Here is a 22481-nt window from a genome sequence, read left to right as displayed (position 1 = left end):
CCAGCGCGGCTGGCTTCGAACCTGCGCGATCCTCCTGTCTCCGCCTCCCAAGCTCGGGGATGACAAGCGTGCCCACCACGCACGGCCTATTCTTTATTTTGAGACAGCGACTAAGTAGCTGAAGCTGACCGTGAACCTGTGTCCTGCTGTCTCAGCCTCCCAGGTCCCAGGTTCAAGCACACACTGCGGGGTTTTGTTAGTTCACCAACTTGACTTTCCCAGGCCCCGGCAGCTCTGGGGAGCCCCTCCCTCAGGCCCGACAGGTCAGGGGAAACCCCAGTTCAAGTTTCTTCCTGAAAAGTGGTCAGTCTGGGTTTGCCCAGGACTGTCTCCATTTTAGCGTGGAAAGTCCCTTGTTGGGGAACTCCCACAGGTCCTAGCAAGTCCTGGGCCCTCCTGGGGTCTCAGGCCCCTGGGGACAATACAGGACCCTTTCCAGTGCGCCCCCCCCCCAGCCTCATTCCTTACTGTCAAGGGGGGACATTGTGCTGGTTTTGATGACAGATGCCTGTGGTCCCAGTACTTGGGAGGCAGAGACGGGAGGGTCACAGGTTCAAGGCCAGACTCAGCTACTTAGCAAAACTCAGCAATGTCAGGAGACCTCTTTTTAAAACACAAATAGGAGTTAGGCGTGGTGGCGCACACCTGTAATCTCAGTACTCGTGGCCAGCCTCAACTACTTAGTAAGGCCCTCTGCAACTTAATAAGACCCTGTTTCAAAATAAAAACAGGACCGGGGGTGTAGCTCAGAGGTAGAAATGGCTCTGGGTTCAATCCCCAATATTGAAAAAAAAAAAGGGGGGGGGCTGGGAGCAAGCCAGGAATGGTGTGCATGACTGTAATCCCAGTACTCGGGAGGCTGAGACAGGAGGGTCGCAGGTTCATGGCCAGCCTCAGCTACTTAGGCCCTCCGCAACTTAGACCTGTTTCCACATAAAAAATAGTACTAGGGGTGTATCTCAGATGGCCCTGGGTTCAATCCCCAGTACTCAAAAAAAATTAAAAATAGAGGGCTGGGAGTGCAGCTCAAAGGTAGAACCCCCTTGGGTACAATCCTGAGGTCCAAAATCAAAAGAAAACAAAACACCCACTGGGGGTGTCAGTCCCTCTTTGAAAGAACCTGGGAAGGGGGGGGCAGCATGGTAGACGCCCACCAATGCTTCCCATCCTGGCTGGGAATGTGGGAGCTATTGCCCGCGGGTATGACTGGGATTGCCACCTCACTGCTGTCATCAGCCAGCCCATCGCCCAGGTGCCGGGTACCAAGCCCACTCTAGCCCTGTCCAGAACCCGGGGAGGCCCCTGGGGCTCGCCCTGTCCAGTTAGCTGAAGAATTCGGCACCACTGGTTTCCTGCCACTGAACCCCCAGTGGTGGGCGGCGACCTAAGAGGAAGCAGAGCCAGGGGCCCGCCAGCCCTCCATTACACAAGGGAGCCGCCGGCCGCCCCACGCCGCGGCTGGCTTCCTTAAGGCCTAATGGGGCAGGCAGGATTCCAGGTTTGCAGCAGACAGACCCCTCCCTCCTCCGTGGGGCTGGTTCTAGGCAGGAAGGTCCAGCAATCAAAGAAAATTCCAGTTAAATGTCAGGTTGTGATAAGGCCTAAGAAAAACACAGCAAGGAAAGGACACAGAGTCAAATTTGCTGATTCAAAACAGGAAGCTGATGGGAAGCCATAAAGTTTTATTTCTTGGGCTAGGAGCTTGGTTTATCTTTTTTTTTTTTTTTTTTTTTCCTGTGTTGCACTGGGATTGCGTCCAGGGGCTGACGCGGAATTATATCCCCAGACACCCCCCCTTTTTGTGTGAGGTACTGAGATTAAACTCAGAGCAGTCCTACCTCTGAGCTTTGCCTCTATCCTTATTTTATTTTTTGCCTTACTGGGAATGGAACCCAGGGGCATTCTACCTCTGCGCTACACCCCCAGCCCTACTTTTTATTATTTATTTATTTATTTATTTATTTGCAGGTCTGGGAATAGAACCCAGGGGTATCCTACTTCCAAGCTACACCCCCAGCCCTATTTTTAATTCTTTATTTTGAAAGAGGGTCTCACTGAGTTGCAAAGGGCCTCACCGAGTTGCTGACAGCCTCACTCAGTAGCTGAACCTGTGCGATCCTCTTGTCTCAGCCTCCCAAGCGCTGGAATTACAAGCATGCGCCACCACGCCTGGCTTACTGGGCATTCTACTTCTGAATTACACTCCCCAGCCCTGTTTATTTATTTGTGGTACTTGGGATAAAGCCAGACTACCTCCGAGCTACACCCCAGCCCTATTTTTTATTCTTTATTTGGGAACAGGGTTTCACCGAGTTCTGAAAAGCCTTGCTAAGTAACTGAGGCTGTCCACGAACCGCGATTTTCCTGTATCTGTCTCTCAAATGTTTGGGTTACAAGTGTGCGCCACCCCGCTCAGCCCTGTTTATTTTTTCATTTGGAAACAGATCTCCTGTTTGAATCCCCTGGTTCAATCCCCAACACCACTAAATAAGATAAACAAAGTAATAAACCACTTGGGTGTGGTGGGTGTGGTACTTGGGGGAGGCTGAGAGAGGAGGACTGCAGGTTCAAGGTCAGCCTCAGCAATTTAGCTACGTCCTCAGATTTAGTGAGACCCCCGTTTCAAAGTAAATAAGACAGGGGTGGGCTACAGCTCGGAGGTAGAGCACTCCTGCGTTCAATCCCCAGAACCACCAAAAAAGAGAGGGAAAAAAAAATACGTTTGAATGACGTGCGGTCAAGGAGAGTTATCTTCAACTCAGTTTCTTCCTCTACAAAATGGGGGTAAGTAGCCCCCCTTCGGAGGATCGCTTGCAGGACGCCATGCGTGCCCCGAGCTCAGCGAGCGACAGCGATTGCCACGCGGGGCCTGGACGGCCATCCACCGCGACCGCAGGGGGACCTCGGAGGGCCGGGCGGCCGTGGGCCAGGAGGGCAGACCAGAGAAGCGGGGTGGGTGGGGTCGGCCGGGCACGGACAAGGGGGGACCGGAAGGCAGGGAATGGACAGGCCCGCGGCCGCACTGGACTGCTGAAGGGCGGCCACTGCGGCCTCGGACGCCTAGGAGAGGCCAAGAAGCTGTGCCCGGGCGCGTGACCCCAACACCCGGACAGGCCCCACCGCCGGCCTCCACCGCAGACCACGCTCTTCCGCTAGTCCTAGGGGCCGCTCGCTTCCGCGTCCACGCCCACCCGGGGACAGCCAATCGCAGTTGCCGTAGCAAAACCGGAGCCAGCGCAACCAATCGCTGAGCCACAAAGGGCGGCCATAGGCCAATCGGAGCGGCCTGGCACCCTCCGAAGCCACCAATGGCTACGCGCGGCGGGGGGCGGAGCTGGGCCACGGGCATGCGTGTGTCGGGTGGCCAATGGGAAGCGGCGTCTCGGAGGCGCGGAGGCAGCGGCTCCCCGCGGCGGCGGGGCGGAGGCCCGGGTTCGAGCCCAGGCCCCGGGAAGGGGTGAGTCCGGAGCGGAGGGCGCGGGGAGGGCGCGCTTGCGGCCGTCGGGGAGGCGCCCCGGCCAGGAGGTGGGCGTCCCCCGGCCGGCCCGGCGTCCGGCGGGTGCGCAGCTCGATGGCCGCCCAGACCAGCCGGTCTGAAAGTTTTGGGGGGACGAGGGGTGTCGCCTTCCCAAGTGCAGACCTCACCCGACTCCATCTTCAGAGCTGGGCGTGGGTGGGATGGGGATGAGGAAGGAGGAAGTGGTCACCCCAAAAATCGCACCACCAGGGTGTCATCCGAGACGAATGGGCCATAGGAGCGCCCACTGTGTGTCCAGCCCCGTGCCGAGCCCTGACGCCCCCTTTTATTTATTTATTTATTTATTTATTTATTTAATTTTATTTTTTTTGGTGGTACTGGGGGTGGAACCCAGAGGCTTTCTACCTCCGGGCTATACTCCCAGACCTATTTTTTATATTTTTATTTGGAAACGGGGTCTCACTAAGTTGCTGAGAGCCTCACTAAGTAGCTGAGGCTGGCTTCGAACCTGCGCGATCCTCCTGTCTCCGCCTCCCAAGCGCGGGGATGACAAGCGTGCGCCACCACGCCCGGTGAGAATGGTAGTGTTTAAAGGCCAGCATGCGCCGGGCGTGGTGGCGCACGCTTGTCATCCCCGCGCTTGGGAGGCTGAGACAGGAGGATCGCACAGGTTCGAAGCCAGCCTCAGCTACTTAGTGAGGCTCTCAGCAACTTAGTGAGACCCTGTTTCCAAATAAAATATAAAAATAGGTCTGGGAGTGTAGCCCGGAGGTAGAAAGCCTCTGGATTCCACCCCCAGTACCACAAATAAATAAACAAACAAACAAACAAACACTCTTCCATTCTGCACCCCAGCACCAGTGAGGATTTTGTACCAACATCAAGGTCCGTGCTGAACGTGTAACGGGCAGAGCCTGGTTGGACCCCACAGTCCTCGATAGACGCCATTTTCAGGACCCTCCCTTTCCAGATGAGAAGATGGAGGCCCCCAGTGGCCAGGTGAATTGCTCGAGCTGACAGAGACGAGTGCCCAGGTCTGTTTGTGCACAAGGGCCCGCTGCCTGGTTATTTGGGGGAGGTGGGTTCAGGGTGGACTTTGTGTGGCACTGAGGACTGAACCTGGGAGTGCGCTACGCCTGAGCTCCAGCCTCCACCCTTTTTATTTTGAGGCTCAGTCTCTGCCATCGTACCTGGCTCAGAGTGGGTTTTTATATTGGTGCAGACTTTTCCAGAAGAAAGAGTTCACGTTGGATGTAGTGGCACGACTTTAGCCCCCACTACTCCAGAGGCTGAGGCGGGAGGACCACCTGAGCCTGGGCGTTCAAGACAGGACCAGGCTGGGCACCGCAGCAGAACCCCGGCTAACAAAAACAGAAGGAAAAGAAAGAGCCGGGCGTGGTGGTGCACGCCTGTAATCCCAGCATTCGGAGGCTGAGACAGGAGGATCACATTTGTGGCCAGCCTCCTCAGCTACTACTTAGTGAGGCCCTTTGCAACTCAATGAGACCCTGTTTCAAAATAAAGAATACAAAATAGGGCTGAGGGTGTAGCTTGGAGGTAGAATGCCCCTGGGTTCCATCCCCAGTACCAAAAAAAAGAAAGGAAGAAAGAAAGAAAGAGAGAAAGAAAGAAAGAAAGAAAGAAAGAAAGAAAGAAAGAAAGAAAAAAAGTCGTGGCATGTTCAGCATTATTTGTGAGAAGGGCTGATTGGTGGGACACATAACACCCTGCCAAACAAACGTGGAAACTGAGGCTGAGGGAAAGGAAGTGGGGGCCTAAAGATGCTTAGCCAAGCCAGGCGTATGGCCCACACCTGTAATCCCAGTGCTTAGGAGGCTGAGACAGGAGGATCACCTCTGTAAGTAATGAGACCTTTATCAACTTAGGGAGACCCTGTTTCCAAATTAAAATAAAATAGTGCTGGGGGTATAGCTCGGAAGTAGAATGCCCCTGGGTCCAATCCTTAGCCTCCTCCACACACAGAGATGATTAGTGTGTGGGGGGGGTCCCATCTTCCCGGGGCTCAGCCTGGGTGGGGGCAAGGTTAAGCAGGGGCTGACGGAGCCGTCCTTTCCAGCCCAGCCAGCTGCACAGAGGATGTCCCTGTGGAGAGGAGCTGCCAGGCGCCGCCAGCCCCCTGCAGACGCGGCTCGGCCAGTGGCTGCCAGCGGGGGCCTGAAGGTGCTCCTGCACTGGGCCGGGCCTGCGGGCGGGGAGCCCTGGGTCACCTTCAGTGAGTCCCCGCTGACCGCCGAGGAGGTCTGCATCCGCGTGGCACACAAAGTCGGTGAGTCCGGGCCTGGGCACCACGGCAGGTGTGGGGTGAGGAGAGACGGGGCCCGTCCATCCACCGGCAGGCTCACACGGCACACATTAAGTAAGCACCAACTGTATGCCAGCCCCGATGTTCCGGGGGAAGATGGCAGGATTTACGTAAAGGAGGAAACTGTGACAGAGGTGGCGATAAAATTTAAGCGGCAGCTGGGGGTGATGGCACACACCTGGCACCCCAGTCCTTGGGAGGCTGGGACAGGAGGCTCGCAGGTTCGAGGCCAGTCTCAGCAATTTAGCGAGACTCTTAGCAACATAGTAAGACCTGGATTCAAAACTTAAAAAAAATAAAGTTTAAGCCAGGCATGATGGCTCACACTTGTCATCCCAGCTTTCAGGAGGCAGAGACAGGAGGATCTCGGGTTCGTGGACAGCCTCAGTCACTTAGTGAGGCCCTCTGCAACTCAGTGAGACCCGGTTCCAAAATAAAGACTAAAAATTGGGCTTGGGGTGTAGCAGCTCCAGTAAAAGAAAGAAAGGAAGAAAGAAAGAAAGAGAAATTTACAAAGAAGGGTTAAAGGTAGAATGCCCTTGGGTTCAATCCCCAGCACCCAAAAAAGAAAAGTTAAAAGGGGTGCAGGACGAGAAGGTTGCTCCGAGAAGCTGCTGTTTGAGCCAGAAGCTGAGGAGGTGGGGAGGGGGCCGTGGGAAGGGCGGGCAGCGCATGCGCAGAGGCCCGAGCCGGGAGTGGGGGGAGAGGGCGTGGGCAGGAGGGCCTGGCCTGTGCCCCGATGCAGAGCTGGCCTCTCCCCTGCCGCAGGCATCACCCCACCCTGCTTCGATCTCTTCGCCCTCTTCGATGCCCAGTCCCAAGTCTGGCTGCCCCCCAGCCACGTCCTGGAGGTCTGCGGAGACACGAGCCTGGTTCTGTATTTCCGCATGCGGTGGGTGACGGCCCCCCGAAGCTTCCCCCGGAGCTGGAGCTGGTCAGCTCCCCGCGAGGGCTCAGCCGCGGCCCCTCCCGTCTTGCAGGTTTTATTTCCGGAACTGGCACGGCCTGCGACCCCAGGAGCCGGCCGTGTACCGCTGCGGGCTCCCGGGGCCCGAGGAGGAGGGGGCGCAGCTCCTGGACCCAGCCTCCTTCGAGTACCTCTTTGAGCAGGTGTGAGCAGGTCTGGGGAGGCCCGACTGTTTGTCAAGGACTCAGAGACAGGAGCCCCACTTCCCTTTCTAATTTGATACACCTGATATGTTTCAACTTAAGTCAGCTTGGTTCTTTTTTTTTTTTTTGGTGGTACTGGGGTTCCTGGAAGCCCTTCTACCTCCGGGCTACACTCCCAGCCCTATTTTTATATTTTTGAAACAGGGTCTCTTACGCCAGCACGGCCGGCTTCGAACCTGCATGATCCTCCTGTCTCTGCCTCCCAAGCGCGGGGATGACAAGCGTGCGCCACCACGCCCGGCAATATAGCCCAATTTTTTATTCTTTATTTTGAAACCGGGTCTCGCTGAGTTGCGGAGGGGCTCACTAAGTAGCTGAGGCCGTCCGCGAACCGCGATCCTCCTGCCTCGGCCTCCCGAATGCTGGGATGACAAGCGTGCGCCGCCACACCCGGCATAGCTTGGTTCTTATGGCAGCTGGACCAAAAAAGTTCAGCCTGAATGAGAATGAAGGCTGGGCCGGGCACGGTGGCGCACGCTTGTAATCCCCACGCTTGGGAGGCTGAGACGGGAGGATTGCACAGGTTCAAAGCCAGCCTCAGCTACTCAGCGAGGCCCTTTGCAACTCAGGGAGACCCTGTTTCAAAAAATAAAGAATAAGCCGGGCGTGGTGGCGCACGCTTGTCATCCCCGCGCTTGGGAGGCTGAGACAGGAGGATCACGCAGGTTCAAAGCCAGCCTCAGCAGCTTAGTGAGGCTCTCAGCAACTTACTGAGACCCTGTTTCCAAATAAAATACAAAATCGGTCAGGGGTATCGCCCAGAGGTAGAGGCCTCTGGGTTTCATCCCCAGGACCACACACACACACACAAAAAAAAAAAAAAAAAAAAAAGAATAAAAGATAGGGCTAGGGGTGTAGCTTGGAGGTAGAATGCCCCTGGTTTCTATCCCCAGTACCAAGGAGAGGGGGGAGGATATGAGTGCTGGGATCAATGAGTGCTAGGACTGATTAGTGATGTCTGCCATAGGCACAGAATTTGAGGCGTGCTGGGATTGGTGAGTGCTAGGACTGATTAGTGATGTCTGCCTTAGGTACAGAATTTGACGGAGGAGTTGTGTATGCTGTTTATTGAGCCTTTCCAGGAAACCGTGGTCCCGCCCTCTCCAAGGTGCTGAGAAGCAGAGCTAGCTTTTGTTTTTCTGGTAGAGTGATGGCTCCTCACGTTGCCCTCTGCCTGCTTCCCCTCTCCAAGGGCAAGCATGAATTTGTGAACGACGTGGTGTCGCTGTGGGAACTTTCGAGCGAGGAGGAGATTCACCACTTTAAGAACGAGAGCCTGGGCATGGCCTTTCTGCACCTCTGCCACCTCGCCCTCTGCCGCGGCGTTCCCCTGGAGGAGGTGGCCAGGGAGATCAGGTTTCTGGGAAGGGATGGGGGTCCCTGAGTAGGTGGGGGAAATGCCCTGGTCATCGGGGGGCTGCGGTGGCCCTTGCATATTGCCAAGCCTTCATTCATCCATTCAACAAACACTTCACAGACGCCTACTGTGTGCTGGTACTAGTTCAAGGTGTCTTAGACACAAAAGAGAACAACTCAGACAAAAATCCCCCGCCGTGTAGGAGCTCACATTTCATGAAACCGGCAGGCCCTGAACAAAGTGGGAAAATGCAGGCAGGGGCTGAGGCACAGGCCTGTCATCCCAGTACTGGGAGGCTAAGACAGGAGGATTGCAGGTTCGAGGCCAGTCTCAGCAATGTAGACCCTGTTTCAGAATTTAAAAAAAAAAAAAATAAGCTGGGTGTGGTGGTGCACGCTTGTCATCCCTGCACTTGGGAGGCTGAGACAGGAGGATCGCACAGGTTCGAAGCCAGTCTCAGCTACTTAGTGAGGCGCTCGGCTACTTAGTGAGACCCTGTTTCCAAATAAAATATAAAATAGGTCTGGGAGTGTAGTTGGAGGTAGAAAGCCTCGGATTCCACCCCCAGTACTACCAAAAAAAAAAAAAAAAAGTACCCGGGGCATGGTGGTGCACACTTGTAATCCCAGCATTTGGCCTTTGGGAGGCTGAGACAGGAGGATCACAGTTCTCGGACAGCCCCATCTACCTAGTGAAGCCCTCTGCAACTTAGTGAGACCCTGTTTCAAAATAAAGAATACAAAATAGGGCTGGGGGTGTAGCTCGGAGGTCGAATGCCCCTGGGTTCTATCCCCAGACCCACAAAAAAAGGGGAAAAAAAGGGGGGGGTGCTGGGAATGTAGTTGAGAAGTACAATAGCCGGAGCTGGGTATGGTGACCTGGTGACATATGCTAATAATCCCTGTACTTGGGAGGCTAAGACAGGAGGATCACGGTTCGTGGCCAGCCTCAGCTACTTAGTGAGGCCCTCTGCAACTCAGTGAGACCCTGTTTCAAAATAAAGAATAAAAATGATAGGGCTGGGGGAGTCGCTCGGGGGTAAGAATGCCCCTGGATTCCATTCCCAGTAGCGCAGACAAATAAACAAACAGGAATGGGGGTAGAATTCACTGGTAAAATGCCCATGGGTTCAATCTCCGTATTAAGAAGAGGAGAAAGAGAAAAGAAGAAAGGCAGGCAGGCAGGAAAGGCCCTTTGGAGGTTACAGGCGTTGCAGGAGCCTGGGTTTCAGCCCCGCGGCCACCAGGACCCTGCCTTGGGCCTCCACAGCACCCTCCCCGGGCGGCCAGCTCCTTCCTTCCCAGGCCACGCCAGCGTGCCCGGCTTCTAGCCGAGGCTCGGGGGGGGGCGCTGCGCTGGCCCGGGCCTGACCGCAGCCTGTCGCCCGCAGCTTCAAGGATTGCATCCCGCGCTCCTTCCGCCAGCAGATCCGCCGGCACAACGCGCTGACCCGCCTGCGCCTGCGCAGGGCCTTCCGCAGGTTCCTGCGCGCCTTCCAGCCCGGCCAGCTGTCCCCGCAGGTCGTCATGGTCAAGTACCTGGCCACGCTGGAGCTGCTGGCGCCCCGCTTCGGGGCCGAGCGCGTCCCCGTGTGCCACCTCAAGCTGCTCTCCCAGGCCGAGGGGGGGCCCTGCTACCTCCAAGACCGTGGGGTGGACCCCGGCCCGGAGCCCCCCGCTGACCCCCCGACGCACGAAGTGCTGGTGACCGGCACCGGCGGCGTCCAGTGGCGGCCGGTGCAGGCCGCGGTGAGCAAGGGCGCCCCCCATCTGCATGCGGTGGGCCTGGGCAGGGTCGCCCCTTCCCCACCTGGCTCTGGGGTGCGCCTCCCCGAGCTTTTTTTTTTTTTTTTTTCAATACTGGGAATTGAAGCCAGGGGCATTCTGCCTTCGAGCTACACCCCCATCCCTATTTTATCTATCTATCTATTTTTTTATTCTTTATTTGGAAACAGGGTCTCCTGAGCTGCAAAGGGCCTCCCTAAGTAGCTGAGACTGGCCGCGAACCGCGATCCTCCTGTCTCAGCCTCCCGAATGCTGGGGTGACAAGCCTGCACCCCCACGCTCGACTCCGAGTCTATTTCTTGGAGAGTGCCCTCTGTCCACCTGTCCCTTCTGGACCCCATTCCTGTGGTCTGCACCCCTGGGGAGCCTCTCTGTCGCTCACCTAACCCCTTCCCGTTCCGCCTCCTGGCCTGCATGTCTTCCCTGGGCTCTGCCTGTACCATCCGGACTCCTGAGCGGGGCACATTAGGGGTGTCTGGCCCCCAGGCCCCTGTCCAGGGAGGGTGCGTGGGAATAAATCGCTATTGTCTCCCTCTGTCCCCCGCCCGCCCTGCCGGGATTTTAGGCTTCCAGGGGCAGTGGCAGCAGGAGCCCCGCGGCCAGCCCGTCTCAGACAGAAGCCAAGGCCCCGGCAGGGGGTGGGCAGCCGGTGGGCAGCCCGAGGGAGCCGCCCTGGACCACCTTCTGCGACTTCCAGGACATCACCCACGTGGTCCTGAAGGAGCGCCGCGTCACTGTCCATCAGCAGGACAACCAGTGCCTGGTGGGGCCCGGGCCCGCGGGGGGACGGCCCATGCCCCCCAGCCCTCCTGATGCGCACCTGCCCGCCCGCAGGAGCTCGGCCTGCCATCCCGCGCCGCCGCCCTGTCCTTCGTGGCCCTGCTGGACGGCTACTTCCGCCTGACCTCCGACTCCAGCCACTACCTGTGCCGGGAGGTGGCCCCTCCGCGCCTGCTGAGGAGCATCCGGGATGGCGTGCACGGGCCGCTGCTGTGAGTGGGGCCGCCAGGTGTGGGCCATCGGCATGCTGGGCCTCTGAGCTGCACCCCCAGCCCCCCCCTTTTTTTTTCTGGTGCTGGGGTCTACCTCCGGGCTATACTCCCAGACCTATTTTATATTTTATTTGGAAACAGGGTCTCACTAGGTTGCTGAGAGCCTCACTAAGAAGCTGAGGCTGGCTTCGAACCTGCGCGATCCTCCTGTCTCAGCCTCCCAAGCGCGGGGATTACAAACGTGCGCCCCCACGCCCGGCTCTCCAGTCCTACTTTATTTTTTATTTTTATTTATTTATTTTGGTGGTACTGGGGTTCCTGGAAACCCTTCTACCTCCAGGCTACTCTCCCAGACCATTTTATATATTTTTTTGGAAACAGGGTCTCTTAAGCCAGCAAAACTGGCTTCGAACCTACATAATCCTCTTGTCTCCACCTCCCAAGCTGGGGGGCAGGGGTGTGTATTACAAGCGTGCGGTCACCACTGCTGGCTCATTCTTTGTTTTGAAGCAGGGTCTCACTAAGGGCCTCACTAAGCAGCTGAGGCTGGCTGAGAACCTGTGATCCTCCAGGCTCAGCCTCCCAAGTGCTGGGATTCCAGGTGTGGGCTTGAGTCTGACTTCTGCCCCAGCAGTTTGCTTCCCTCCTGGCAGGTCTTGGGGCACCCTTGCCAGCCATGGGTCCAGCAGCCATGCCTGGTGGCCCTATGGCACCCTTTTGTCCACCTAGGGAGCCATTTGTACAGGCCAAGCTGCGACCGGAGGACGGCCTCTACCTCATCCACTGGAGCGCCAGCCATCTGTCGCGCCTCATCCTCACGGTGGCCCAGCGTGAGCCGGTGGGCCTGGGCCCGGGGGTCCTGGGCTGGGGCTGGATGTGTGACTGTGCTCCGGGCGCAGACCCCTGCTCACCGCCCTCCGCCCTCCCAGGCCCTGAGCGCCAAGGGTGTGCGGCTCCGGAAGTTCCCCATCGAGCAGAAGGACGGGGCCTTCGTGCTGGAGGGCTGGGCCCGCACCTTTGCCAGCCTGCGGGAGCTGCGCGACGCCCTGCATGGCTGCTCCCTGCGCGCGGGGGACGACTGCTTCCCCCTGCGCCGCTGCTGCCTGCCCCAGCCAGGAGGTCTGTGTTGGCGGGGTGGCCCCCAGGCAGGTGCGCGGTGGCCCCTGCCTCTCACATCAGCCTCTGCCCGCAGAGCTGTCCAACCTGATCATCAAGCGGGGCTCCCGGGCCGGCACCCGGCCGCCCAACCTCAGCCAGCTCAGCTTCCACCGCATCCGCCTGGACGACATCACCCAGGTGGCAGTGTGGCGGGCAGGGCGGGGCACAGTGGGCGCCCGAGACGCGCAGCTCAGTGACCCTCTGCGGTTTGCCACAGCTCTCCCACTTGGGCCAGGGCACCAAGACCAACGTGTACGAGGGCCGCCTGCGCGTGGGGGGGGCTGAGGAGGGCACGGAGGACGGCAGGGACTCCCCCGAGCCTGGCGGGGGCTGCATGCAGGAGCTCCGAGTGGTCCTGAAAATCCTGGACCCGAGTCACCATGACATCGCCCTGGTGAGCATATGTGGGGTGTGTGTGTGTGTGTGTGTGTGTGGAGTGGGGGCCCACTGTGAGGGTGACCTTTGCAGCCCCCCACCTACCCGCCTTCTGCAGGCCTTCTACGAGACCGCCAGCCTGATGAGCCAGGTCTCCCACGCGCACCTGGCCTTCGTGCACGGAGTCTGCGTGCGTGGCTCCGAGAGTGAGTAGGCCTGGCGCCTGACCCCCACTTGCAGAAAATCCCCCAGCTTCCATCCAGCCCCAGCCGCACCCCGGCCCCTCCCCGGAAGACACCCAATGGCAGGCTACCTCTCAGCTCACATCTGTAGCCTCCCTGCGGGCTGGACCTCAACCTTGACGATCCACCGCCCCTGTCCGCCAACCTGCAGCTGGCATCTGACCCCAGATTACACCCCGACCGCCCCCTGCACCCCACCCCCGACCCAGCCGGGTCACATCCCTGGCTCCATCTCCCACCCACATCCCAGCCCTGCCGCCCTTCCTGAGCCCAGGCCGACCCAGCCCTCAACCCTTGTGCATCCAGCCCTACAGCAGGTCACTGACACCCTCCCCCCCCCCCGCATGTCCCTCAAAGCCGCTTGTACAGCGACCCCTGCCCCCGCAGTCCGCCCTGGCCAAGCCACCTCCCGACCCGGCTCCTGCCTGCAGCGCTCACGTGCGCATGCGCACTCCATGGCTCCCCTCGGTCTCCTGCACCCCGGCCTCCTCCGCGTCCCTTCCCGCCTGGACCCCTGTCCCCACCCCCACTCTTCCCCTGAGCTCCATCCCACGCTCTCCACAAGCCCTTCCCAGCGGCCATCCGACCCCAGGCCCCTGGGGGCGGGAGGCGGGGCGGCCCCTACAGCGGCTGGGTCCTTCCAGACATCATGGTGACCGAGTTCGTGGAGCACGGCCCCCTGGACGTGAGGCTGCGGCGGGAGAGGGGCCGCGTGCCCCTGGCCTGGAAGGTGGCCGTGGCCCAGCAGCTGGCCAGCGCCCTCAGCTACCTGGTGCGTGGGGGGCGCGCCTGGGCCCTGGGGCGTTCACCCCACCCTCCTCCGCTGGTCTGATCTCGGCTCGCTCATTTCCTAGCCCTTCCCGGATCTCGTCCGGTGTCTAGAGCTCCCTCTTCCTGCACTCTCAGTATTTGCTGCGCGTCCTCCATGCCAAGCCATGTCCTAGACCCCGGGACACAACTGAGCGCAAGACGGTCAAACTCCTATGCTCAGGGAGCCGGCCGTTTCACTGGGGAGGTCGAGTCAGGGAATAGTACCTTGCCTCCCGGCTGTATCCTTGGGGGACGCCAGGCTCCAGAGCCCCTGAATTGGCTTTTTTGTTGCTGTGACTTAAATACCAGATGAAGCCGGGCATGGTGGCGAGCGCTTGCCACCCCAGCATTGGGGAGGCTGAGACAGGAGGGTCACGGTTCGCAGACAGCCTCAGCTACTCCTTAGCGAGGCCCTCTGCAACTCAATGAGACCCTGTTTCAAAAGAAAGAATAAAAAAATAGGACTGGGGGTGTAGCTCAGAGGTAGAAGGCCCCTGGGTTCCATCCCCAGTACCGCCAAAAAAAGAAAGAAAAAAAAAATACTACAGGAGGGAAGGATTATTTGACTCACGTTTCAAAAGTTCAGTCCTTAGCAAAGTCCAAGTCAGAAATCCGTGGCTGCTGAGCATGTTGGAGGAGAGCTGCTCGGCTCTGGGCAGCTGGGAAGTAGAGGAAGAAGCCAGGGAGAGATAGTACCCCGGGCCACGCCCACCTCTAGCCACGCCCTCTGCCTACAGGGATAGTATCCCAGGCCACGCCCTCTGCCTGCAGGGATCGTATCCCAGGCCACGCCCACCTCTAGCCACGCCCTCTGCCTGCAGTTACCGCCCAGTCAGTTGCTAAGGCTGGTGTTAATCCTCCGATTTTCCTGTCTCAGAAAGGGAGCAAGTGCTGGGATTACTGACATACCACCCTACCTGGATCCAGACAGTTATTCCATTCAAATTATTACCGTGTGTGTGTGTGTGTGTGTGTGTGTGTGTGTGTGTGTGTGTGTGTTACAGCAATTCCACCCAGGGGTATTCTACCTCTGAGCTATACCCTTGGCCCTATTTTGTTTTAATTTTGAGACAGGGTCTCACTAAGTTATTGGGAGTCTCACTAAATTGCTGAGGCTGTGCTCAAACTTTCCTTTTTTTTTTTTTTTTTTTTTTCTAACCAGGAACAGAACCCAGGGCCTTTCTACCTCCAGGCTACACTCCCAGACCTATTTTATATTTTATTAGGAAACAGGGTCTCACTGAGTTGCTGAGAGCCTAAGTAGCCGAGGCTGGCTTCGAACCTGCGCGATCCTCCTGTCTCCGCCTCCCAAGCGCAGGGATGACAAGCGTGCGCCACCACACCCGGCCATTCAGATTATTAACCCATGGATGGGTTTATCCACCAGTGACCATTAGAGCCCCGACTCAATGATTTCATCTCTGAAATTTTGCAGGGCTAACCCATGCGCTTTTCAGGACACACCCATCTCCAAAGCCTAACACCCCCAAGGACGCGGTCCACAGATCTTCCTCAAGTGCCTTCTCTAAAACGGTGTAGAGTTTGCACAGAACCTCTGTGGACCTTAAGTCATCGGTGGACCCATAATGCCGATACACTGCTCAGGACACAAGTAGTTGTTCTTGTATCCTTTAGGGAAGGGCAAGGGACAAGGGAAGTCTGTACAGTTAGTACAGGTACAGCTCTTGCAGGTTTAGCTATATTTCTCATCTGTGGTTGGTTCAATCTCAGCATGTAGAACCCACCTGCAGACACAGAGGGCCTGCGTTATTAACATATCAAAAGGCAAAGCCGGGCCGGGATGGTGGCGCACACTTACAATCACAGCATCAGGGAGGCTGAGACAGGAGGATCGCAGTGCACGGCCAGCCTCAGTTACTACTTAGAGAGGCCCTTTGCAACCCAGTGAGATCCTGTTTCAAAATAAAGAGTAAAAAAAAAAAAAATAGGGCTGGGGGTGTAGCTGTCCCTGGGGGTTCCATCCCCAGTACCACAAAAAAAAAAAAAAAAAAAAAAAGGGCAGCAGCCAGGCACAGTGGCAGCTTCTGGGATTCTACTGCTTGGGAGGCTGAGACAGGAGGATCACAGATTCAAGGACAGCCTCAACAAGTAGCAAGACTCATCAACCTAGCAAGACCCTGTTTCAAAATTAAAAAGACAACGAGGTATGGTGGCCCACGCCTGTCATCCCTGCACTTGGGAGGCCGAGACGGGAAGATCTCAGATCGGAAGACAGGCTCAGCAAGTAGTGAGACTCTCACCAACCTAGCCAGACCCTGTGTCCAAATAAGAAACTGGGGGTGGGGTGTAGCTCAGGTAAAATGCCCTGAGTTCAGTCCCCAGTACAACACATGCAAAAACTAAATAGGGCTGAAGTGTAGCTCGGAGGTGGAATGCCCCTGGGTCCATTCCCCAGTACCATACACACAATAAATAAATAAATACTCTCAGCACGTGGGAGGCTGAGACAGGAGGATCGCGGTTCCCAGCCAGTCTCAACTATTCAGGCCCTCTGCAACTCAGTGAGACCCTGTTTTGAAATAAATAAAAAAGTAGGGCTTGGGGTGAAGCTCGGAGGCAGATTGCCCCTGGGTTCCCTCCCCAGTACCATAAAAAAAAAAGAATAAAAAATAGGGCTGGGGGTGTAGCTCAGGGATAGAATGCTCCTGGGTTCCATCCCCAGCTTTGTAAAAGAAATAATAATATAATAACTAAATAAAAATAAGAAGATCTAGGTTGTAGCTCAGATGTTGAACACACCTGGTCTAATCCTCAGTACCAAAATCAAAATAGAAACCAAACAAACTAAAGACGCTGAAGGCCCCGCGGGGCTTCCCAGCCTCGAAGATGCTCTGGCCTCTTTCCAGCGGGTCGGGTCAAGCTCCGAGTGGACCCGGCTGAGGGTGGGCGCGGCCTCACGCCCCTCATCATCTGCCCCTCCCAGGAGGACAAGAACCTGGTCCACGGCAATGTGTGCGGCCGGAACATCCTGCTGGCCAGGCTGGGGCTGGCGGAGGGCACCGGCCCCTTCATCAAGCTCAGCGACCCCGGCGTGGGCCTGGCCGCGCTCTCCAGGGATGGTGAGTACAGGGACCCGGAGCTGCGGGTGCTGGGCCCCGGCTTCCCCTCCACCCTCTGCCCTGCCCTCTGCCCTCTGCCCTCTGCCCCCAGAGCGGGTGGAGCGCATCCCGTGGACCGCTCCAGAGTGCCTGCAGGGCGGGGCTGCCAGCCTGAGCACCGCCGCCGACAAGTGGGGCTTTGGTGCCACGCTCCTGGAGATCTGCTTTGATGGGGAGGCCCCCCTGCAGGGCCGTGGCCCCTCCGAGGTACGCCCGGGGATCCCTGGGCCTCTGTCGGTGGGGGCTGTCCTTGAGGAAAGCCTCCCGCACACTTCAGATAAGCAACATTGCTAGGCGTCGCCTCTCATCCCGGTACTTGGGAGGCTGAGACGGGAGGATGGCAGATTTGAGGACAGCTTCAACAAGTAGTGCGACTCTCGGCAACCTAGTGAGACGCTGTTTCAAAGTAAAATAAGGCTGGGGGTGTACCTTGGAGGTCGAGTGCCCCTGGGTTCAATCCTCAGCCCCATACACAAAAAATAAATAAAACAGGGCTGGGAGCGTAACTCAGAGGAGAATGACCCTGGGGTCATTCCCAATTCTACACACAGCAACACACTTCAGTTTTAGGCAGTGACCAGGCAGAGATGGGGAAGCTTATGTGTGTTTGTGTGTGTGTGTGTGTGTGTGTGTGTGTGTGTGTGTGTGTGTTGGAGGAGTCTTTATTTTTCTCCCAGAGCTGGTGGCCAAAGCTCTTGGCCAGGGCCGGAGGCCTTCTGAGGGCTCGGACAGGGCTTCCCAGAGGAGTTCCACCTAAGCGCACAGTTAGGCCAGGGAGCGGCGTGGGCAGCGGGCTTGGCTTGTGCAAAGGCCCAGAGGCCACAGTCTGAGGAGCGGCACATGGACACCAAGGCGGGACGGGCTGGCGTCGCCGCGCTCAGCCTTGTGTGAGCTGGGTCATTTCATAGGCAAGGCGGGCAGGACAGTGGAGGCGCCAGCCCGCTGCTCCGGGGCCTGGTTCCTGGGCAGAGCGCGGCGCGGGATGGGGGCTGACTCCCAAGGGCCCCCGCCCCGCAGAAGGAGAACTTCTACCAGAAGCAGTGCCTGCTGCCGGAACCCTCATGCCCGGAGCTGGCCACCATCACCAGCCAGTGCCTGAGCTACGAGCCGGCCCCGCGGCCGTCCTTCCGGACCATCCTCCGGGACCTCACGCAGCTGCAGCCGCACAGTGAGCCCGCTGGGCGCCCGGAGGCTGGGGACCGGGCTGGGGGCCCTGCTGAGCGGGGCCGGGTGCCGAGGGCTCAGGGTGTGTGCTGGCTTCCAGCCCTTGGAAAGGCGGCTGGACGAGAGGGAGCGAGGCTCGGCGGGGGGCTCGCTTCTTCGGATGGACTAGATGGCCATGTTTTTTTCTCTCCTCTCTGGACGAAATGTTGGTGGCCCTGCCCCATCACTGAATATCGCAGGCATCTCTTGGGGGCTTTCATTTTGGGGTGCTGGAAATGGAACCGAGGCCTCCAGCCTGCTAGGCGGGAGCCAATGTCTGAGCACCCCCCCCCCCAAGGCTGATGTGGGCAGCTGAGCATTTTGGAAAGAAGGTGGAATTTCCCAGCTATTGCCAAAAAAAAAAAAAGTTGCCCCTGGGAGGGCAGGGTGCAGAGCAGCCGGCCTGCGGTTCCCGAGCCGGCTTGCCGGGGACGCGCCAGGGTGGCGCCCAACCCTCGGCCTCGGCGGCTCTTGCAGATCTGGTGGACGTCTCAGCTGTGAGCCCAGACTCGCGGGCGGCCGACCCCACGGTGTTCCACAAGCGCTACTTGAAAAAGATCCGGGACCTGGGCGAGGTGAGGGCGACGCCCGCTGGGGACTGCTGGAGGGCTGGGGCGGGGCCTGAGGACAGGGGCGTGGTCAGGGTGGTGGGGAGGGGCAGGGCCCGAGAACAGGGGCGTGGCCATGGTGGTGGGAGGGCCTGAGAACAGGGGCGTGGTCAGGGTGGTGGGGATGGGCGGGGCCTGAGGACAGGGGCGTGGCCAGGGTGGTGGGGAGGGGAGGGGCCTGAGGAAAGGGGCGTGGTCATGGTGGTGGGGAGGGGCAGGGCCCGAGAACAGGGGCGTGGCCAGGGTGATGGGAGGGCCTGAGAACAGGGGCGTGGTCAGGGTGGTGGGGAGGGGCGGGGCCTGGGGAGGAGCTGGAGTCCTGGGGCGGGGCCTGAGGACAGGGGCGTGGTCAGGGTGGTGGGAGGGGAGGGGCCTGATGACAGGGGCGTGGTCAGGGTGGTGGGGGGGCAGGGCCTGATGACAGGGGCGTGGTCTGGGTGGAGGCGTTGGTTACCGGGCGTGGCCTAAGGGTCAGAGGCGGGGCCTGGAAAGCTGGGCGTGGCGCTAGGCGAGTGGGCGGGGCCTGGGGAGCTGGGGCGGCACGGAGGGGCTGGCGTGGGGACCAGGGGGACTGGGGCTGACCTGGAGTCAGGCGGCTCTGGAGAGCTGGGTGGGGCTCACGGAAAGTCTAGCTGGTGGGCATTAGGGATTGAGGACAGAGCTGCCCCAGCGAGTTCTCAGAGGCATGACTCCAGTTTCGTTTTTGTGGTAGTAGGGGTTGAACCTAGGGGCAGTCACCCTCTGAGCTCCACCCCCAGTTCAACTGTTTTATCCTTTATTTTGAAACCGTCTCGCTAACTTGCAAAGGGCTTCACAAGTTGCCGAGGCTGGCCGTGAACCTGCGGTCCTCCTGGCTCAGCCTCCCCAGTGCTGGGATGACAAGCGGGTGCCACCGCGCCCGGCTTTTTTTTGAGGGAGGCCCTGGGGAATTGGAAAGGGACCCAGGCCCTAGGAGACCCATCAATGACCATAGACAGGGCTGTCCAGAGAGCCCTGCCAGCAGGCCTGGCCTAAGGAACCCCTCCCGCGCACTCCGGCCAGGGTCACTTCGGCAAAGTCAGCCTGTACTGCTATGACCCGGCCAACGATGGCACCGGCGAGATGGTGGCGGTGAAGGCCCTCAAGGCGGGCTGCGGCCCTCAGCTGCGCTCGGGCTGGAGGCGGGAGATTGACATCCTGCGAACTCTGTACCACGAGCACATCGTCAAGTACAAGGGCTGCTGCGAGGACCAAGGTGGGGGGTGGGCCTGTGTCGAGGTGTGGCCTGGTGGGCGCGGCCACTCAATCCCCACCCCAGGTGGGGCTGCCTCCCTCCCCCTGGGCCAGGATGGAGCCATAGCCACTTCCCTCCCTGTGGACGGGGTCAGGGCCAGCCCTTCCCACTCGAACCCTGGGCCTGGGGTGTGCGGTCCGGGCCGGGGGTGGGCGCCCCGGGCCCTCTTGTGCCGCGCCCATGCCCCTGGTCCACGACAGGCGAGAAGTCGGTGCAGCTGGTCATGGAGTACGTGCCCCTGGGCAGCCTGCGCGACTACCTGCCCCGGCATGGCGTCGGGCTGGCCCAGCTGCTGCTGTTCGCCCAGCAGATCTGCGAGGTGGGCTGACCCCGCCCCCAGCGTGGCCCCGCCCACCCTCAGGCCCCTCCCCGTCCTTGCGCCTCCCCTCTCCCGGCCCCGCCCCCTGTCTGGCTCCTCCTCCGGCCTGGCGCCGCCCACCCCGCTCGCCTTTGGCCACCCCGCTCGCCCTCGGCCGCTGGTCCGGCCGGCTGTCCATCACCCCCTCGCCCCGCCCCCAGGGCATGGCCTACCTGCACGCACAGCGCTACATCCACCGAGACCTAGCCGCGCGCAACGTGCTGCTGGACAACGACAGGCGGGTCAAGATCGGGGACTTCGGCCTGGCCAAGGCCGTGCCCGAAGGCCACGAGTACTACCGCGTGCGCGAGGACGGGGACAGCCCCGTGTTCTGGTGACCAGGCGGGGCGCAGCGTGAGGGGTGCCGGGGAGAGGGGTGCCGGCCCTGGAGGACCCGGCCTGGTCCCAGCGGAGGGGGCGGGGCCGGAGGCCGGGGGCGGGGCCTGGCCCAGGGACCGCCCCCTGGCTGCGCCCCGGAGGGTGGCTCCGGCCCCAGCCCTGAATCCCCCTCCCCCCAGGTACGCCCCGGAGTGCCTGAAGGAGTGTAAGTTCTACTACGCGTCAGACGTCTGGTCCTTCGGGGTCACCCTCTATGAGCTGCTGACATACTGTGACTCCAGTCAGAGCCCCCCCTCGGTGAGAGCCAGGCCCGCACCAGCCCTGCCCCGATTCACGAGGGGAAGGCTTGCACTCAAAGGCCTGGCTGTCATCCCAGCCACTGGGGAGGCTGAGACAGGAGGACCTCGGGTTTGAGGCCAGCGTTGGCAACTTAGTGAGACTCGGTCTCAAAAATTTAAATGGGAACGGGGTGGGGGGGGCATGGTGGCATACACCTGTAATCCCAGGTCTTGGGAGGCCGAGACAGGAGGATCAAAGGGTCAGGCCAGCCTCAGCAATTTAGCGAGGCCCTCTGCTAGTGATACCTCATCTTAAAGTAAAAAGTAAAATCAGGTTGAGGGTGTAGCTTAGGGGTAGAATGCCCACTTCCTGGCCCTGAGCTTTTCGTCCCATGGTACCTTCACTGTCTCTGGCTAAGGCTTGTCCCGACTGTCTCGTAGAAATTCCTGGAGCTCATAGGCCTCACCCAGGGCCAGATGACGGTGCTGAGGCTGACCGAGTTGCTGGAGCGCGGGGAGAGGCTGCCCCGGCCGGACACCTGCCCCTGTGAGGTGAGGCCCCGCCTCTCCGCGGCCGCCGGGGTGGGGGCCGCAGACACAGCCCTCTCCTCCGCAGATCTACCACGTCATGAGGACCTGCTGGGAGGCCCAGGCCGCCTTCCGCCCCACCTTCCCGAACCTCGTCCGCATCCTCCAGACCATGCAGGAGAAGTACCGAGGCCAGGCCCCGTCGCTGTTCAGCGTGTGCTGAGGCCCCGCGCCCCAAGAGGAGCCCAAGTCGGGGGCTCGCGGCACCCCCTGGGGCAGACTTCACCTCCGCCCTGCGAGCCCGCTGGTGACCCTGAGGGCCCAGGACCCCCGGGAGCCCGAGCATCCTCGCATCCTGAACCCCGCCCTTCCAGATGCGCTCTCCCGGGCTGCTGATGGGCTCCTGAGCCGTTCCTAAGCAGTGGGTGGGTTAACCGGGGACTGCGGCAGAGAGGGCCTGCCGTCACCGGTCACCTGGCTCAGGCCTAGCGGTCCTGCTGGACCTGCCGCGGTCCTGGCTGCCATCCCAGCACCAGCAGCAATCAAAAGGGCTAAACCAGTAGATCAGTGCCTGCTACACAAGAGGGTACTAAATAACTACTTTTTCAGTGTACAAAATATCGGAGGAGGGGGACGCTTGCCAGACAGATGTGACTGCTGGTCGCACCCTTCCTGTGTGACCTCAGGCAAATCGCTGGGCCTCTCTGGGCTTTACTCCTCAACCTGGAGATGGGGGTCCTTGCTACCTCATGGAGCGACTGTAAAGAGCTGGCGCGCTGCCTGTACATTGCTTCACAGAGAATGTGCCAACGAGTTCTTAATAAATATGCAATATTGTTATTATCATTGTGTGGTGCTGGGGATTACACCCAGGAGCTTTCTACCTCTGAGCTATACCCCCAGCCCCATTTTGTTTTTATTTTGAAACAAAATCTCTCACTAGGTTGATGGTCTCACTACTTCCTGAGGCTGGCCTCGAACCTGCGGTCCTCCTGTCTCAGCCTCCCAAGTACTGGGATGACAGGCGGGCGCCACCACGCCCGGCTATTTTTGATTTAGAAACACTCTCACTAGGTTACTGAGATA

General features: G+C 59.3%; 1 protein-coding gene across 1 annotated transcript; it reads left to right on the top strand.

Moving 5' to 3' along the window:
- Positions 1 to 3367: 3367 nt before the first annotated feature.
- Positions 3368 to 21618, top strand: TYK2 (tyrosine kinase 2; the record flags this gene model as incomplete). The annotated part of the gene is made up of 24 exons (XM_080715518.1): positions 3368 to 3457; positions 5561 to 5765; positions 6570 to 6693; positions 6782 to 6911; positions 8164 to 8327; positions 9719 to 10076; positions 10678 to 10875; positions 10947 to 11104; positions 11834 to 11942; positions 12034 to 12223; positions 12297 to 12400; positions 12480 to 12656; positions 12756 to 12843; positions 13524 to 13651; positions 16634 to 16769; positions 16861 to 17015; positions 17826 to 17976; positions 18489 to 18586; positions 19661 to 19853; positions 20093 to 20211; positions 20412 to 20584; positions 20769 to 20886; positions 21309 to 21419; positions 21484 to 21618. The coding sequence occupies 24 exons, from the start codon at positions 3368 to 3370 to the stop codon at positions 21616 to 21618; spliced, it is 3612 nt and encodes a 1203-aa protein (XP_080571644.1).
- Between the last annotated feature and the right edge of the window lie 863 nt (positions 21619 to 22481).

This window comes from Muscardinus avellanarius (genome assembly GCF_963383645.1).
Source record: "Muscardinus avellanarius genome assembly, chromosome: 18".
Taxonomy (NCBI): Eukaryota; Metazoa; Chordata; class Mammalia; order Rodentia; family Gliridae; genus Muscardinus; species Muscardinus avellanarius.
This window is presented reverse-complemented; position numbering and strand designations above follow the sequence as displayed.